This window comes from Culex quinquefasciatus, chromosome 2 (genome assembly GCF_015732765.1).
Source record: "Culex quinquefasciatus strain JHB chromosome 2, VPISU_Cqui_1.0_pri_paternal, whole genome shotgun sequence".
NCBI lineage: Eukaryota > Metazoa > Arthropoda > Insecta > Diptera > Culicidae > Culex > Culex quinquefasciatus.
Window position 1 is genome coordinate 122,233,185 of NC_051862.1, and position 20,175 is coordinate 122,253,359.

The 20,175-nt window shown below is 44.5% G+C and overlaps 1 protein-coding gene, 1 long non-coding RNA gene and 1 pseudogene across 2 annotated transcripts; all 3 read right to left on the minus strand.

Moving 5' to 3' along the window:
• Window positions 1-4,137: 4,137 nt before the first annotated feature.
• LOC119767504 lies at window positions 4,138-12,045 on the minus strand. The gene is made up of 2 exons (XR_005277551.1): window positions 11,828-12,045; window positions 4,138-5,875 (listed from the first exon to the last, which is right to left on the minus strand). It is a non-coding gene; the product is annotated as an uncharacterized LOC119767504 (long non-coding RNA).
• A 619-nt stretch (window positions 12,046-12,664) lies between these two features.
• On the minus strand, window positions 12,665-13,874 carry LOC6041946 (annotated as a pseudogene).
• A 3,226-nt stretch (window positions 13,875-17,100) lies between these two features.
• On the minus strand, window positions 17,101-18,370 carry LOC6034155 (replication termination factor 2). Its single transcript, XM_038257639.1, has 3 exons — window positions 18,163-18,370; window positions 17,724-18,095; window positions 17,101-17,662 (listed from the first exon to the last, which is right to left on the minus strand). The coding sequence occupies exons 1-3, from the start codon at window positions 18,229-18,231 to the stop codon at window positions 17,192-17,194; spliced, it is 912 nt and encodes a 303-aa protein (XP_038113567.1). The 5' UTR covers window positions 18,232-18,370; the 3' UTR covers window positions 17,101-17,191.
• Window positions 18,371-20,175: the final 1,805 nt, after the last annotated feature.

Consider the following 20,175-nt stretch of genomic DNA (forward strand, 5'->3'; position numbering starts at 1 on the left):
CAATGGTACGTTCGTTTGATGGCTAGTTCGGCACTGAGTGCCGCACTCAGAGCTGTCAAAGTGTTTCTTTGAAGAAACTCGCGCTAGTTCCGCACGAGTTTCGCCGCCATCTTGAAACTGAAACTTGTCGTGATCGGGGACTTTCTTTTATAATAAAAACACAGATATTTTGCAATTGGGTCCTAAAATTAAGCTTAGATTGCTGATATTTTTGTTTACAGCGATAACACTTATTTTTCTGAGTACAATGACCCTTTGTACGACTACAAAAAGTTTAAAATGGATTTTTAAATCAATTTTGAAAAATAACCTCGCGGTTCCTTCTTGACAGAAAAGTTCCTACTTGACAGCTCGTTCCAAGGGGACCATAGTTGATCCATCGAAAAAATGTTGTCTAGTCAATTTTTTTTTTGAGTTAAAATGAAAAAAAAAGGATCAGAAATGGTTTTTAATCGTGTTTTTTACCGTTGTACATAAAAATTGACACAGGGCTTTAGTACCCAATTCTTGAGTAAATTTTCAAAACAACATCCCAAGTAACCAATCAGCACTAAAAGTAGTAATTGTTCAGCACTAACAGCGCTTTACCTGCAATTAATAACAGCTGAATTGTTTTGGAAATTGCTGGAAAAGCGCTTTTACAGCTGATTTGCAGCTGAGTTTGGACTTTATATTTCTGGTTTAGAGCTAGGCCCCTACTGTTCTTGATCCGGCCCTGCAAAACGTCAAAAAATATGAGATGCAAAAATGTTGTCATCTCTTTCTCTCTCGTCCTCCTACCCCAGTTCTATTTTCGGTTTGTTTACTTCTTTACCGACACAGCTTGATGGGAGGAAATTGGCTGAGAGGGGGGAACAATTTATTTGATGAAAAGCTTGGTGTTGGAGACTTGATGCCAGGCATGGGTTGTTGATGTTTTTCGTTGATCGAATCATGCACGCTTGCCGTCATGCCTAAATAGGCGGTGGGATTCGGGCGCAGTTTTAGTTGTATATGTAAGTTGCATTTCGTACTGGAATGTGCTAACTTTTTCTCGAGACTAATTAATCATAAAAAGGAAGCCAAACGACGGACTTGGACAGATTCATCAACGGTGTGTTTGCAACCCCGGAACAGCATGACCAACTCTCAACGGAGAAACATTTGAAAGCAATTAAAAAAAAAATTGTGGTTCTTACGGTGGAATCCCAAGCAATTGCCGTTTGCATTTGATACCAAACTGGCCCCCAAAATGCCAACATCCATCCTCTTAGTCTAAGAAATCTGTCCAGCAGAAGTGATGGTTCCCTTTCTATTGTGCTACACCTTGGTAACACCGCAATTCTCGCCGCAATTTCACCTCATTGAACATAAAATAATCGTGCAAAATATCGGAATTGGATAATCTCAGCTGCGACCGACAGCCGTTCCGTTTTTTCCTCAGCTGGTTGATTTTCGTGAGGGATGAGCGAGCCAGAGATATATTGTTTTGGTTTTCATCATTCTTTCTCTTTCACATCTCAACTGTGTTGCCAGTTTAATGGGAAAATATTAGGCAGTGTTGCTGGTAGCAGCATTAAATGAGCTGCATTTCAGCATTTGCTAGAGCAGTTGTTTTAGAGCTGATTTGCTCTAAGGCTAGCTGTTTTAATGCAGATTAGCTGTGGAATGCTGGTTTACAGCCTATTAATGATTTCTTTTAGTGCAGGATGGTTACTTGGGATATGAGTCATGAGTTTCCTATGCAGATAGGACCTTTTAAAAATTTAATCTGGAATTAACAAATAACACGTCTTATTCCACACAAATTAACCACAAAACTGATTTGACAATCTTCATTCTCTCTTTCGCCGGCCACACGCATCTCGTTGTTTTCTCGCTCGTTGTTCTCTCTCGCAGCTCGCTAGCGCGCTCTCGCACTCAATCCGCAATCTGTCAGCTAACAAGGCAATATTCATGAAGGTGCGCACTTTTTGTTGCGCTCTAAGCTGTTATTTATTAATTATATCAATCTTATATTAAATACTCATTTAATAATTAATTACATATTCAATCCTGCAACCCATAATCCCTACAAAGCTCGAGTGCGGACTCGATATTTTTTTCAGTTTCATGCGAGTTCCAAGCACACTGACAAATGAGGTTCGATTGAAACAAAAATGGCACCGACGAGTGCGGCACTCAGTGCCGCACCAGCTCTTTAAACGAACGTACCACAAGGGCCGTTGGATGTATTCCATACGACCTAAGGTGCAAAGAAAAGCCTGGTTCAAGGGAATGGACTTGACGCGTGGATTCATCAGAACGATGTCCTGCCTTATGTCGAACCATGAATCTATGACGCGCGCGGTTCTGGACAACGGGCATACCCGCCTGACCGGGTTCGGGGAAGTGGCGATCAATGAAGTATCATGTTCACAATTGAACGTTCAAAAAATTCCGAGTTTTTTACGAGCGTTTTATTCCAGCTTCACTTAAATTTTGAATATTTTCCAACTTTCAAAAAGAACTGACTTCGCCGAATCCAACAAAAACTCCGACTATGACAAATGATGTAGAGAAGGAGAACATCTTGAGCAGGTACATATTTCTAATGAACAAATCTAAATAGTTGCGTGCCGCTTAATACATTTGCCTAACCGTGCCGGCAGCTGGTCATCGTACGGTTCCAGCGGACAGCTCAGCGTTCCCTCCTGGATGGGGGCGATCGTTCGCCAGCGTGGTCGCTGCCGGTAGCGGCAATGCGGCCCAGCAAGAAGTTACCGGGGAAGATCTCTTTACCCTACCAGAGTTCTTTGCTCTCGCAGGGGAGATGATGACGCGGTTTCGGACCTGCCGTAACAAAGCGGAGCAATTCCTGGCCCTTGGGGAGCTGATGATCAAGCACATCTATAAAGGATAAAAATCTGTGATCTAGTTCTAAGCTTTCTCTATTTCTATCCCCTTTCCCTTGCAATCTTAGTAAGTTTTTTTGTTATATTTTTTCTTACTCTTGGTGACACCTTTAATTACAAGCAATAATTGTTCCAAAATGGATAATGATGTGACACACAGCTGAAAGGATCTCCAAAACTCTGTTATGTACCTCAAAAGCACTTATTGTTTCTTGATTATTCACCAATAAAACCGAATTGAATTGAATTGAATTAATACATTTGCCTATTTTTCTCATTTCGTCGCAGTCGAGCTAACTTGTCGTACGTCGATTTTGGGCCAAATTGAATTAAGAAAGCCATTTTGTGCAGCTCACAATGCCTCATCTTTTGACCTACATAGATACCCAAAATTCGATTTCAATTCTGAGATATTCAATAAAAACCGAAAAATGTCGTCTCGTGCTAACTTGACACACTCTGAAAATTGCTGTAAGTGCGACAACTGGCCAAAGAGGTTTCAGATTAGAATGCGTTTGACACACGTACATGTCCGACTACCGTGAACGTTTGTAATTATAACTCGGGACCTCAGCAACCAAATTCAAACAAATTTCAGGACAATTCACAGAATGGTCAGCCAAATAAAAAGTGTTTGTTATTGTTTACATAGCGTGCTCTATTTTTCGTTTATTAAAGGTCAAACACTAACACGCTTTTTTCTCGGAACGTCAAAAAGGGACAAACGACAAGATAGCACGACAGCGTCGATTTGATACATTGATCATTTCGCTTTTTTTGCATTTAGTTGAAAATCAAAATACAGTCCAGACTCGGTTATCCAAAGGCCTTGTCAAAAGTTCACTACGGGTAATAACCCCTAAACTACTTTAAAGTGATTTAGTAATTTTAAACCCAATATGGCGGTGATGAAATATTTAAAAAAAATGCATTTTGTAATTCAACAATCTAGAAAAAACTGATTCCTGCGCTTCGAGTCGTCACTTAAATATATCGTTGCTGTGCAATCCTTACCATGTGGATACCGTTTTGGAAATGTGCTTTGCTGAAAATTGCCCATACAAAAAAAATCTTTTTTATTAAACGTGGATGATCTCAAACCCTGCTTTCTTGAAGTTTCCGCGTGGTTTATGAATGGCCTTCTACGGTTATTTGTTTTTTTTTTTCTTTTCTTATTTAAAAACACACGTGGGAGAAATTAATATTAAGGTCATACTTGTAGTCACTGAGCCAGGTAAATACCCCGGATTGAAAATAAAACAAATCACTGGCGGCTAATAATCATATTTATTGCCGCCACCACTCGCGTGCCCGACCGCGTTACACGCTGATTGTCACTCACTAACTCTTCTCATCTCTAGACGTCAACCATAGTTGATCTGTCAGCCCGTGTTGACCAGGGTTAGATTCCTACATCCCTCTCTTCCTTGAAAATGATAGATACTTCACAATTGATAATTTAACAGATAAGCAAACTAGATTGTCCTCATAATTGCCCTGATCTGAACACACGAGTGGATTTATTTTTAATCTAGTATTTGTTGATAACAATAGTATTATAATCTTATATCTTTTGCTGAGTCAAACGAGCATTTATGTTTACAGTATAATCTCTTGTCACGTCCTTTGAACTTTGAACTAAGCCATTACACTCAATGAAGTTTTGTCCTTTCTTAGCTGTTCAATTTAATTGTTGCTCCGTCACATTTATTAATCTTGTAATTATAATCCATAATTCACTACAGTTAACCGCTATCCACTCGATCCAGTACTACCTCCTCCTTCACTTAAAACAATTTAATTTAAAGTTAATAGAATGCTAAGCATTTCCCTATTTTCCTATAATTTGAGCAAATTTACTCAATAAATTAATGAGTCTAAAATCTTGTACGCAGCATTTTTCAGATAGTATTTTTTTATAGATTCCAATGCAAATAATATTAGATTTTATAAGACACTTGTTTCAGCCTCTTTCTAAAAAATGACTTGTTTTTTTGTTCCCTTTGTTTTGAGTCCGGTAGATTTGAATGAATAAAGATAATCCTCAACTATCGTTTCACAATTCTATATCTTAAACAATAACAGTCGCTCAAATAAGTTATTCGCCGAAACAAGCTGGAGCAGTTCTTTGCGCTGCAAGAGCTGATGGGAAAGTACCTATGCCCTGCAGTTAAAGTCTTAGCCTTCATTAACTAACTGACAAATTGTCTGTGATATAAACTTAAGCTTTCCTATCCTTTTTCTTCTCCCCTAGCAAAAGTAGCAGTTGTTTTAAACAGTTTTATCTGCTCTCGCTTAATTGATTGAAATTACTGAACTTATTTCGTCCAATGATTGTATCTGAATTATTTTTTAGCTGTAAGCATCTCCAAAACTCATGATAAGTGTAACTAATAAACATGAATTGAATATAAATTATTTCTCATTTATTGTCTTATGGAGTTACCGATTATTAACAATTTCACGGTGCCTATCAATCAGAGCCCCCTGCATCAATACTCCTTCACACATTCCCCAGCATTTAATCAACCCCATAAAGCAGCGTCTCCAAAATTACTTACCACAACTCCTAACTATTTGTACAATCTAATTATAACGGAATTGGGTCCGTCAACCTGACATTCTGGAATACGAAGACAACTTCGCACCCCCAAACAGAACCCTATCTTGCAACCATCCTCCTTCAAATCTTAAGGACATCCCTTAGTTCATCAGCAGTATCCAGGTGAGCCGCCAGCCAACTCGGCTCCGGGCCGCACACACTCCGTCCAGGTCGGCACCCCGCCCGCCTGGCTCTCTTGCCATGCGCACTACCCAAAGGATCCGGTAATCCCAGGTGACTCTCTGAAAACCCGGTTTGCCGTTGAGCTGCACTAGCTCGTGGTTCATCCTTCTCCTCTGTGTGTTGTTCACGCGGAATTCGGCCTAACGCAGTAAGACCTCTCCGAACGAACTACGTGTGCTGGCAAAACCTCTCCTCCTGTGACCTGTTGCTAATGAAACTCAGTAATAGAAAAAAAGTATTTTGTAGGTTTAATCACTGATTGTGTTATAGTATTTAAGAGCAGGTTAAAGTTTGGCTTTACAACTTCTACATTATTAGAAAACAATATCTTGCCTCTTGGATACGTTTGATGAGTACATAACCTTAACGAATTAAAACAACTAACAAAACAAACCTTCCACTTTAACGTTCCTAGATCTTTTATGGCCCCTATTGTACGATTCTGCTCGCACCTAGGAGTCTGAAGGCTTGAATGGGAAGAGCACCCAAACCTCTTTTTTACTCCTTCCACCCACGGATTCGATCTGACGATCTTTGGATTGCAAGTCCAGCCACCGACCAGCGACTCTACCGGAGCAGGTTTGGTTTGGTGTGTTGTTTGTTCGTATATCAGGGAGACGACTTCTACGCCTGGAATTACTCTACGGCCTAACAACAACTAAGGGCGAAGACCAGCGTTTTTACTCCCCATCCGAATGGAAGTCAATAGAAGATGGGAAACGAACCCCTGATCATCCGCTTACAACGCGAACAGCGTAACCATTCGACCACGCCTGCACCCAAACGAATTACCAAATACCCCAAACTTTCCTGTTACTTTTCAATCATTTCAACTGTTAACTTGTGCAAAAATGATCCCTAATGGCACTACTAAACTTCCTTAAAAATATCCTTGTAGTTTGTACCTTGAATTCCTAACTTTAACAGTCACTGTTACTTACGACAATGTTACAATGTTGACGAATAAAAATCTTTCTAACTTCACCTTTCGATGATCATACACAAGCCTGCAGCCCCTACCCCAGGCCTAAATATTAACAAGCCATCTCTCCCGTAGGCATGAGTGAACAATCACAAGCCTCTTCTTCCCCCAGGCCTTACAGCAGATATTCACGAGTCATCTCTCTGCCAGGCATGAGTGAACATCCACCAGCCTTCTCTTCACCAGGCTTCCATGTAATCATCCACAAGCCATCTCTCCACCAGGCATGAGTGGACAATCACAAGCCTCTTCTCCCCCAGGCCTTACAGCAGATATTCACGAGCCATCTTTCCACCAGGCATGAGTGAACATCCACCAGCCTCCTCTCTACCAGGCTTCCATGTAATCATCCACAAGCCATCTCTCCACCAGGCATGAGTGGACAATCACAAGCCTCTTCTCCCCCCAGGCCTTACAGCAGATATTCACGAGCCATCTCTCCACCAGGTATGAGTGGACAATCACAAGCCTCTTCTCCCCCAGGTCTTACAGCAGATATTCACGAGCCATCTCTCCACCAGGCATGAGTGAACATCCACCAGCCTCCTCTTCACCAGGCTTCCATGTAATCATCCACAAGCCATCTCTCCACCAGGCATGAGTGGACAATCACAAGCCTCTTCTCCCCCAGGCCTTACAGCAGATATTCACGAGCCATCTCTCCACCAGGCATGAGTGAACATCCACCAGCCTCCTTTTCACCAGGCTTCCATGTAATCATCCACAAGCCATCTCTCCACCAGGCATGAGTGGACAATCACAAGCCTCTTCTCCCCCAGACCTTACAGCAGATATTCACGAGCCATCTCTCATCCACAAGCCAATATCCGGTACTAAGCCTACCTCCGGCACTAAGCCAACCCCCGGCACTAAGCCAATATCCGGCACTAAGCCAACCTCCGGCACTAAGCCAACCTCCGGCACTAAGCCAACCCCCGGCACTAAGCCAATATCCGGCACTAAGCCATCCCCCGGCACTAAGCCAATATCCGGCACTAAGCCAACCTCCGGCACTAAGCCAACCTCCGGCACTAAGCCAACCTCCGGCACTAAGCCAACCTCCGGCACTAAGCCAACCCCGGCACTAAGCCAATATCCGGCACTAAGCCATCCCCGGCCTCAAGCCAATATCCGGCACTAAGCCAACCTCCGGCACTAAGCCAACCTCCGGCACTAAGCCATCCCCATCGGCACACAGCCAAAACATCCGAAAAACCACAACGGTGAAAATACTTACACCCCCAAGTCCTACCGTTAATATTCACACACCATTCTTTTTACCAATACATAATAGAAATTCACTGCACTAAACATCAATAATTATTTTCCACATTTTTAACTGGGTTTTCCACTGTTCGTCCAAGAAATCTACCCTAAAACCCTAGGGGGGTGACACTTCGGTTTCGTCGGGTCTGGCACCTCGAGCTCAGAGCCAGCACCGAGCTGGAACTTTGGTGGAACTTTGTTTGAAACTTTGATTGAAATTTAGTATTTTTTTTAAAATCAGTTTAGCGTGCAACGCAAAACAGTTGTCACTGTCAACAAAAACAAAAGCCACGTTTTTTTCGTGCGATTTTTCGCATTCGGTTTTTTTTTCTGGTTGTTACGGTAATTTTGCATTTCTGTTCATAAAAAGAATGTTTAAAATACTTGATTTTTATCCATCAGCAATAAAAGTTGTTTGGCTTTGTTCCACCGCCCAATCAATCGTTTTCGAAGCGGCCAACAACAGTGTCGGTGGTGGCTTCAAGTAGTCGAACCGTCTGATCGCTCCGGCTACGCGAAGAACGTCCTGTATCTGTGGAACTATCTGCTAGAACTACTACGAGCTAGACGAATGCGCTTGGAGTTCTCCATCCAGTGGCAGCAAAACTTCCAGGAGCTGATGACCATTTGGACTCGATGGAAGAGATTAAGCAGCATCTGCTGACCGACGATTACCAGACCTACTTCAGGAGCACTCTCTGGAGACGAAGAAGGAGGCTACAAACCGGCTCATCATTGTTGATCGCGCCATCATTGTTGATCGCGTACAGCGTCTGGAGGATGCTAACGCCGAACTTTGCAAACTGGCCGTCGAGTGTCGTTCCCGGCTGGAAAGGAGCTGCAAGCTGTGGTAGTTCTACCAGGACATGGTCATTGAAGAGAACTGGATCAAAGAGGAAACATTGTTTCTACCGACGAGATTGGTCACGATTTGACCACCGTCACCGTCGTTTTCTGCTGTTTAAACACAAGCCCCTCGAGAAGGAAATAAACTCACACGAGCAGCAACTGATAGCGGTTAGCACCGTCCGTGACGAGCTAGTTCGCTAGGGTGACCCTAGCTGATCGCATCGACGAGCGACTCCAGGAGATCCTGGTTATGTGAAGCAACTTTCTTGAGCTCAACGTTACCCCTAGTAAGCGACTTGAGTACGTCGTCGGCTACTTCCAACTGTTTGCCGATGCTGATGATGTCGGAAACTAGATGCTGGATGTACTGCGTCTCGTGTCTTCCGAAGACGTTGGCCGTGACGAGCAAAACGTGCAGATTTTGCTGAAAAAGCACAAACATGTTGCCGATGAGCTGAAGAACTACACCGAAACAATCGAACTGCTTCACACGCAAGCCAAGAACCTAGCCCTGATCGAACCGGAACAGCAAAAGGTCCAGTAACGTCTCGCCGCCATTGATGCCCGCTACAAGGAACTCATGGAACTGACCAAACTGCGAAAGCAGCGTCTGCACGATGCGCTCAGCTTGTACTGGCTCTTTTCCGAGAGCGACGGCGTCAAGCAATGGATCAGCGAAAAGGAACGCATGCTCCAGACCATGGTTTCTGGCAAGGACATCGAGGGTCGATGAACGCCAACGCGTCGCGTGTTGCCGTTGTCAACCAACTTGCTCGCCGGCTGATGAATGCTAACACCCGAACTCGGAGAAAATCACAAAGCAGAACCAGGCTTATTCGAAGCTGCGCGAGCAGGCTGAGGGCAAACGCGATGACCTTAAATCTGCCCACAGCATGCAGACTTTCTACATTGAATGCCGCGAGACAATCTCTTGGATCGAGGACAAGAAGCGAATCCTCCCCGAAACAGACGACCTCCTGATGGAACTTACGGGCGTCACGACCCTTCAGCGTCGTCTGAGCGGAACGGAGTGCAATCTTGCCGCCAGTCAGGCGAAGCTGACTGTTCTGGAGCGAGGTCGATGCCATCGAGGGTGAACTATGCTACGAGAGCATCAAATATTGCGAAATTAACCACTCGATGACGGACCTGATGACCATCATGGCCAATTCCATATTTGACTGTGGTAAGTCGGGCGTGGAAAAGTTTTTCGGGATTCAATATGTATAAAATTATCTGCTTTTTTTTAGGTTTTCCAACTGAACCGGAAAGAGATCTCCTGCTACCGGTTCGATATTCTTGTCGGAATCCGATAGACATCAAACGGCCTCAAGACGCATTTTAAAACTCCGCTGCTACAGCTGGCTGTCACTCGACATCTTCGCAATTGTTTGGTTCCAGCTCAAGATGGTATTGGTTGATATGAGTTTCGACCCCTGAATCACAACCAACGTCGATTCTGTAGTGCGTCAAATCCAGGAGCCTACGAGCTGTATGAAACGCTGATTAAACACTTGTACGAATAAAGCGGGTTGGGGTTATAGGGGTTTGTTTTATTTTTCTTCATTCAATAAGATGACAAATGGGACAAATGGTTCGTCATTTCCGGAATCCTTCCATATTGCATTTCCGTAGTTGCTGATGTTGCAGATTTTGGTCATGAAGGCTTCGCTGGAGTCCTGCAGGACACGGTTGTTGATGAGTTGACTACCGCCGTAGTTCACATCGAGAGCATCCTGAACTCACGCCTCTCACAGATCATCCGGACGACCTGGGTGTCCTGACTCCTGGTCACTTCCTAATCGGGGAACCCATGTTCTCGATTCCGGAACCCGATTACACCAGCGCTCCGCTCAACCGAATCACTCGTCTGCAGGGAACGCGTCGGTCCGTTCAGGATTTCTGGAAGGTTTGGTCCAGGGATTACATCAGTCAACTCTACAGCTACGCAGTACACGGGGTTGTTGTGTTTGATGCCATCAGGTCCGTAAATATCCCCCACAAGAAATGGTACTGCTGTTGGCACGAACCCGGCTGGGACATTCCGCCACTGCCAATCATGAGACCAATGTCTTCCCGGTGAGCTGACTGATGGTAAGGCGGGAAGGGACCGTAATTCCAAAGGGTTTGTTTCAGCTTATGCACACAGACAGACACGGCTGGCCACACGCCTTCAGGAGCTGAGCCATCTGGGAACGATTTGTTAGAGGTATGAAAGGCAAGGTGTAAAAAATAACATTGAATGCTCCACGAAGAACATCCCTTTCCACAAGGGGAACTGTTGCGGCCGAGGTTGCGGCGTTTCATTGGATAGCAAAATCGCTGGACGGTCACCGTAACCACCTCTAGGACTAGTTGCCGATTTCGTACGTGATTCTTACCGCAGGGAAACGATCGTCTATAACCCGACTTGGTGCGGTGGCCACAGGTAACATTTTGCCAGCCCAAATGTCGCGAGAACCGTAAATTTCCGCCCAAAATCGACGTAAAATTTCTTTAAATACGGTTATTCCGACGGCCGAATCCATCAAAATCACTTTAATGAAGAAAAACAGTCAACCACGAGACTGACGATTCTAAACGTCAAATGTTACACACTCAACAAACGTACTCATATTTTGCAAAATAGTTGGCTCGGAGCTCAAAAGTTCTGGCACCGAGCCAGACCCGCGCCGAAAACTTGAAGTGGCACACTCTTGCTAAAACCACTCTTTGCTGATTTTTTTTTAAATTACCGTAACTAAACATTAACCAAAACTCCTATTGAACCTCAGCATCGTGTATCAGGTAAACATTGCACTTCCGCTACCCCAATTTTGGGTAATCTGTTTATTACCAACTTGAATCTGAACCCCTTGATCGTGCATCATGAAAACAAAATTTCTAGAGAGAGCGCCCGTGCAGCACACATACAAACACGTTAACTCCGCGGAAAAAACCAGACATTTCACAATGAAACAACAACACACACACCTTTAGTCCGGCTCCCTTACCTTCTCTTCCTCTTCCTCCTGCTCCATAAAAAATGTTTCCTGCTTTTTCCGTTCCAAACATAAAATTGCATTTACTTACCAAAATATGTTTTCTCCTCGTCGCCAATGTAGTCACTGAGCCAGGTAAATACCCCGGATTGAAAATAAAACAAATCACTGGCGGCTAATAATCATATTTATTGCCGCCACCACTCGCGTGCCCGACCGCGTTACACGCTGATTGTCACTCACTAACTCTTCTCATCTCTAGACGTCAACCATAGTTGATCTGTCAGCCCGTGTTGACCAGGGTTAGATTCCTACAATACTTTTGTAAAAAATATCCCTAAAAAACAATTTAGTTTATATCTAAGTTAATATCATTCGGGAAAATGCAACTTTCGGTGAAATAACCATTCGGGTATATGTAAATTCGGGAAAACGACAATTCGGTAAAATGGCCATTCAGGTAAATGACATTCGGGGATATGGAATTTTCGGGAAAATGATTTTCGAGGATGTGGAAATTTCGGGAAAATGATTTTCGGGGAAATGGCACTTTCGGGGAAATGATTTTCGGGAATGTGGAATTTTCGGGGAAATGATTTTCGGGGATATGGGATTCGGGAATAAGGGATAAAACTATGTCGAACCATTACTCGTCCAAGGCTCATCTTTACCGTATCAACATGAGTGACACGAACTTATGCAACTGTGGGCAGGGTTATCAGGACATCGACCATCTCGTATGAGCGTGTCCAGAACACCATGTTCACAGAATTAAGTTGAAAGATACCCTCAGGGCCCGAGGAAGACCACCAGAAATCCCGATGCGAAACGCGTTATGTCAACTAGACCTTGATGTTCTCTATCCGATCTATCAGTTCCTCTTAGATTCCAAAATATCCATTTAGTTTTTCTTCAGTTAGTATTGTCTTTATTCCACCAAACCGAAGTGCGCAACAGATCTGTTCCGCAAAAAATCTGTTGCGCAGTCTCTCTGTCGAACTGTCAAGCTAAATTTGAATATTCCCCTGTTAGCGTGTAGCCGATCTGATTTGACGTTTCTCGGGATTGTTTTGGTTGCTCGACTTTTGGATTTTCGTTTTCGGTACGTAAATAAGTTTCCTCCTTCCTCGATGCCTCCCTCCTGGTGATACTCCTTGTGCAGATCCTCCTCCATCTCCTGCGTAAATCCGTACCCAGAGCAGAGAACCTCCCGGTCCAGCTCATCCTCCCGCTCCAGATCGCTAAACTAAATGTTCTTCACTTTCATACCCAAATTTCTTCCGGAACAGATCCCGAACGCCCTGCATGTCCCGATCCGATCAAAGTAAATATCCGCGTTCGGAAGCGACGTCGATACCATCTGGGGAAAATAGATCAAGATCGGCCGCTGGTCCTCCTCCGTGATCATCACGTTGAACTCGTTGAAATCTCCGTGAATAACTCCGCAATTCCCCAAACGCACAATCAAGTTTCTCAAATCATCGTACAACTGCTCCACATTGCCCACCTCGGCAAAGTTCGTCAACGGGTACCCATCAACCAGCTCCATAATTACGCAGTGTTGGTTAAAGTCCACCGGACGCGGCACCGGAAACCCGCGATCGTACAACGCCTTCATGTACGCATACTCCCGCGTCGCCGAAATCCGCCTCAAATACAACCAACTCATCTTGTGCCGCTTCCCGTAATAGTTCCGCTTCTCCTTCACGTTCCGGAAGCAAACCCGTCTCAACCGGTGCAACTTCAAGCACAAAGGATCTCCCTCCTCATCCCCCACAGTGTAGATGTTACTCTCCTTGCCCACCCCAATCTGGTTCCCGGCGACCGACCCGCGCAGCGTCAGCGACTTCAGCGCCAGGTAGTCGTAGCCCATGTTGGTCTACCGGTACCCGTCATCTACCGAAAAAAAACAAATTAAACACAACTCCAACAATCTCCGGTCGTTCGCAACCTACTCTGTACAAGAAGTTTGGAGCAGAATTTATCCGTGCGTAAAACTGTTCGAGCCAAGGTTCGAGCACTGTGGATACTATGCTGGAGGAACTTCTTGCCGGAAAAGGTTTGGAACAGAACCCGAAGAAATTCGGCTTGAATATTTTGCCATTATTGATGCGAATAATAAACATACGACCTACCATACGACGAAAAAAAAGTTTATTTCGAGTATAAAAGTGATAAAATCACAATGAAGCATTCATTCGTGGTCAGAATCCCGTCTGTCCGTAACTTGGGATGCCAGGTGCTGGCTCAACTCGTTCTCTTCTGGCTGAACTGCTGTTTCCATCGCGGCCGTAATCTCCGTGCTTGCCTTTTCTCTGCCTCCAGCAACTCGATCTTCTTAAACGCCCCTTGCAGCAAATTCAAAGCTGCAGACAAACCGATTTTGATGTCGGCGACCTGCTTATTCCAGCGCGCATTCATCGTGTTGGCGAGAAAAGGTCCTCGCCGCCTGGTCTGGTGATTTCCAGAACATGGGATCGACTTTGCGACGGTTCCCCTTCTACTTGAACTTCCTCTCCTTGATCATCCTTCCTTCCGTTTCCGTCTTCGACGGAGTCGTCCTCAGTCGATTCGGCATCGACGCGTTCGTCTGCAAACGGATCATAATCAATGTCAACCAGATCCCGGAGGTATTCCGTCTCTTCATAATCATCGTACTCCATCTCCGACTGTTCCTCTGCACTGTCCATTCTGAAAATCAACGAAAATTTTGGTATTATTATCAAATTTAAGCTCGATTTATCAAAAACGCTAAAAAACGTACTCTTTCTAGAAAAAACGGTTCCAAATGTTTCAAAAATCACCATTGTTTTGAAGCGGTTGTTTTTTTTTCGTGACAGATGACAACATAAAAATACTACACTCTAAACGGGATCCCATTAAATTCTTTCGCGAGTGTTGAGTGGTGGCCTTGGGAGATGCGCTCGTAATTTGATTTTTGTCTGCATTCACAATATAACTCGCCTTCAAGAGCAAGATCGCCCCAGCAGCTGGACACCGAGTTGCGGCAGAGGACAAAAACAAAGGCCAGCAGAGCCAACCAAGACCCCTACACAATCCCCCTTCCCTTCCCACGCCTTGTCTTTTAACATCAATCCCTTCCCTACTAACCCCGAGTAGGCCGCGGGTAATCGGCTCCCCTCCCACTAACATTTACACACAAGATCCTCTGTAATTACTCTTAGCTTTAAGATCAGTGTAATTACAATAGCCGACTCGATCCTAACCAGGTCCCTGTACCGAAAAGGACCTAATAAAAAAAGTTCAAGACGGTATGTCAGAGACATAACCGAAAGACATAGGACCAAACAATTTGAATGAGTTTTTGTATTGCTAGTGTAATCTGGAATAAGATTATTTTATTTTGTTTCGTAGATTTGTCGGCAAAATTGTCATAAATGTTCTCCCAAGGTGAACCTTCCATGAGGGCACCGGCAACTCCAGGTTGTGGCCACTACGGTCGAAATGTCAATTTTCATGTTCAGTATCAAAAACCATGAATTTTGATACCCATATTGCAACAACTCGTAAGGTTCTGTAAATGTCCTCCCAGATCTCGGGGGAACCTTTTTTGAGGGCACCGGCCACTCCAGGTTTTGGCCATCACTGTCGAAATGGCCATTATCATGTTCAGTATCAAAAACCAGGAATTTCGATACCAATATTGCCAAAACTCGCATGGTTCTGTAAAAGACCCTCCGGGCTCCGGGGGAACCTGCTTCGAGGGCACCGGCCACTCCAGGTTGTGGCCACTACTGTCGGAATGTCAATTTTCATGTACAGTATCAAAAATCATGAATTTTGATACCCATATTGCAGCAACTCGTATGGTTCTGGAAATGTCCCCCCAGGCCCCGGGGGAACCTTCTTTGAGGGCAGCGGCCACTCCAGGTTATGGCCAACACGGTCGAAATGGCCATTATTATGTTCAGTACCAAAAACCATGAATTTTGATACCCATATTGCCACAACTCTTATGGTTCTGTAAAAGTTCCCCCGGGCCCCGGGGGAACCTGCTTTGAGATCACCGGCCACTCCAGGTTGTGGCCAACACTGTCGAAATGGCCATTTTCATGTTCAGTATCGAAAACCATGCATTTTGATACCCATATTGCCACAACTCTTATGGTTCTGTAAAAGTTCCCCCGGGCCCCGGGGGAACCTGCTTTGAGATCACCGGCCACTCCAGGTTGTGGCCAACACTGTCGAAATGGCCATTTTCATGTTCAGTATCAAAAACCATGAATTTTGACACCAATATTGCAACAACTCGTATGGTTCTGTAAAAGGCCCTCCGGGCCCCGGGGGAACCTTCTTTGATAGCACCGGCCACTCCAGGTTGTGGCCAACACTGTCGAAATGGCCATTATCATGTTCAGTATCAAAAACCATGAATTTTGATACCCATATTGCCACAACTCTTATGGTTCTGTAAAAGTTCCCCCGGGCCCCGGAGGAACCTGCTTTGAGATCACCGGCCACTCCAGGTTGTGGCCAACACTGTCGAAATGGCCATTTTTCATGAGAACCGCCGCATCATAGTGACTTCAACGCGGTCCGCTTCGCTCGAATTTCCTCCTTCTGCTGCCGGTGGTTCTTCCTTCTGTTTGCTGGTCCTCTTCTTCTATTGGCCGCTGCTGCTGCTGCTCCGCGCCGGTCCGACGTGCACAGTTCGAGTGCTCGTTCCAATGTGACTTGCTTTTGCGAAATTTTCTGCTTAAATAGCGGCACAGCCGGAGAACGGCACAAAAGGGGCGCGGTCTCGAATGCATACGCTCGCTCTGATTGGTCATCTGTCCGATTTGTACTGAAAAATTACTCATTTTGATTGCATGTTTTAAGTGCTTTAACTATGTTTAGTCAGACTATCTATGTAGTTAAACAATAGCTGAAGTCTTCCTCTTTCGATTGGTGGTCCAACCATCTGGATTAATTCACAGGGAAAAAAGATATAAGCGTTCAAAATGTCCCCTTTTTTAACGCTTAAAAGTGACGCTTTGGATGAATGTATGTTCAGAGGAACCGGTGCCAGGGGAAATCTCGTTTCTCGTTAAAAATAGCGTTAATAATTGTATTGTCATCGCAAAATCGTCAAGAAGCCAGAACCATAATTTACAAACCAAGCAAAACAATGTAAACGAGCCAATGCGAGTTTGTAAGAAAAAAGAGCGTTCTGCTCACTCCTAGTGTAAACATCCGATGACGTAAGCAGGACACACTATTTGTTTACAGATTCGCATTGGCCCATTTACATTGTTTTGAATTGAATTCGCTTTTTATTGAATTGCTGTTTTTTAGCAGGAACTTGACATTCATTGATTTTGAGTAAAAACAAACTATTCCTTTAACCCACATCTTGGTATGTACTTTTAATAAATTTACTTTTATTAAGATATTCCAGTATATTCTATATTATTCAGTTACATTTCAATCAGTTGTAATAAAACGCCTTTCTTTAGTTATAAAACGGATTGTACGTAACCCAATGAGCGCGCTGCTGGTCCTTTTCGCTTTCGTGCGTCGTAAACAGCGACTTGTACACGTCCGTGGCGTTTGGATCCTTCGCCACGCTGTAATCCTGCTTGGACTTTTTAAACATGGGATCGTCGCCAATTTTGTCACTGATGAGGGCCCGCTTGTTGGGGATGATCGGCTTAAGAGATGAACTGCCTCCCGGCTTTCCACTGGTCGAGGGCTTCGACGACGGTCCGGGTTGTTCGGCGTCCGGATTGGTGGCGGTCTCGGTTGAGGTAGCCGTTGAAGTGGCGGTTGATTCTGCTTTTGCCTTAGCTTTCTTGTCCGCTTTGGCTTTCTTCTCGGCCTTCAGCCGGGCCACTCTCGCGTCCAGTCGGGTCCTCATCAGGTCAACATCCTCGTCCGATCCGTTCAAGATAACAACGTCCTGCTCGGAGAAAGGGGTCTGGCACTAAAAGAGAATCATTCAGTTATTAAAAGATACAATTTAATTCAACTTCCACTCAACTTACCGACGAGCATGTCTTGTCCTTGACCTCCTTCAGGGCGCGCTCCGAGAACACACAGCCGCACGTCCACAGGGCAACGAACCGGAACTGGCCGCTCATTTCCAGCCCAATCAGGGCGCAAATAAACTCGGCACTCTTGTCGTCCCGATCGGAATCGTACGCCGGATTCGCGGTCAATTTCAGATCCTTCACGTCCTTCAGCGATTTGATGTGCGCGCAAGACTCTGGCATTTTGTCCTTCTCCAGCAGACACTCGATGACGTTCTGCTTCGAGTAGAGCCGCCCGAGGCCACACATTACGATTGGCTTGCGGAGACGTTCCTGCGTGATGGTGCAGTGCTTCCAACGGAACTGCCGCTCGGCGTCTTTGTCTTTCTGCGGAGGTGGAGTGAAAGTTTCCGGATTAGTGACGGACCAGGAAGTCTATACTGTGTTCACATACCTGCTCTGGTTTCTTCTTCATGCGGACCAGCTCGTCCCGCCGGGGAATGGTTCCGCCATCACATCCCATGTTGTATACTGATGGATGGAATCAAATTCTAGGTCAAAATTACGGGAAAATCTTGAAAAATCTGAGGATATCAGCAAGGAACTTTGGATACAAAACACGAAAACAAGTTTTTGTTTTGACAGCAAACTTTTACCACACGTCAACGAAAAGTTACTCATTTTTTCACAGAAACACGCGGTACTCAAAATAAGGGTAAGTTTACCTACCTATTTCAAAGTCTGGAGTTTTTGCCATCCTCACCTCAATGAGGAAAGGCTACACTGAAAACCCAACCATGGTAGTTGCTACCATATTGTTGGGTTAAATTGAGAACACACACCGACGTATTTTTGCTAAAAACATTCCGTGCTTGGATTGAGCATGAGCATGAGCATGAGCATGAGCATGAGAGACCACCCATGGTTGTCCTTCTCCGTTGCTGAACAGGACCATAATATCCCATCAGCACAACCGGTCACACGCTTCAACGATCAAATGATGCTTCCCTTATGAACAGCATGCATGAATGCGCTGAAAAGATAAAACATCACGATCATCAAAACTAGAGCCGGTGCGAATAGGAAACAGTCGTTGGCCACCAACGGCGCCCGCCATGTCAGTTTGTAGATCTCGAGGGAATGGGACGGGAATGTTAGTTAGCACAGGCTGCTACCAAGGGTGGGTTCTATACGATATCCACACCCCCACGTGTGCCGGAAAACTAATTCTACTTGGGATTTTGTTAGTGGGTAAGGGTAATGGCCAGGATTCAACATAGAGGATGATGATGCGACCCAATAATCAATAAATTTTGTTTAATGGTGTGATGTATTATGCATTCTCAAGGCAAACAGTCGGAGTATGCGGATGAGACTATTCCCGGTTGTTTGGTGTTGAGTTTAGCATAAATGATTTAATCTTAGACAGCCGGCTGTGGAAAGATAAAACCAACTAAAATGCGAAAACGCGAAACAGCCCGGATCGAAATACACGCACAATCGAGGGGACAACAAAGACGGAAACGGCAACGAAAATCTTGCGCGAGGACCGCGACGCACACCGTTCAAATTCTCCAACTCAACTGTCAAACATCCCGAAACCGCCCGGATCGAAATACACACACAATCGGGGGGACAACAAAGACGGAAACGGCAACGAAAATCCTGCGCGAGGACCGCGACGCACACCGTTCAAATTCTCCAACTCAACTGTCCAAAAAACATTCCGTGCTTGGATTGACTGATTAACGCAGTCAGTTTTACTATGTCGAGAGCGGTATGGTAATTTTAACCCTTGATTATGGAGAGAATGATAATGATTTCGCATTAGCTACCATGCAATTTTGTGGAAGCATGGTACATTTTACCTGAGTGCAGAATAGTGGTCCGCAAAGCGGCATCAATTTAGAACTGTCAAAGCGGAACCAATTCACTGTTTGAAAAATGATACTAAGGAGTGGCAAGTATTGTAATTGATCTATAATTTATTTTGTCAGGAAAAAAAAAGTTGAAGGCGTCGAGCTTTTGATATATTTGAAGTCAAAACATTTTAAACCCTCTAACGCCCATGGTTACTCCAGAGTAGCAATTTTCGTCTTCAAAACTAAATTTTTCTGCAGCCATGATTCAACCTGATTCAACTTGCGTTAGTTAATATAGATTGTTGGCTTATAACTATTAAAATTTCATCCAATTTGGTCGACCCAGTTACGAGTTATGGTGAAAACCGTAAAAAATCTCGATTTTGCTCTGGGCGGGAAGGGGTTAAAAAGAGGGTTGAAATCGAGCTTGTCATAACTCGTCGCTAACATTTAAATAAGCGCTATGTCTCACGCAAAACCTATGTTTATGACGTTTTTTTGAAATGTTAGCGACGAATTATCAATAACTATGAATGGCACCAGCCAAATAATATTGAATAAACCTCGGAATAAACTTACTCCGATATTATCACTGCGCTTCAAAA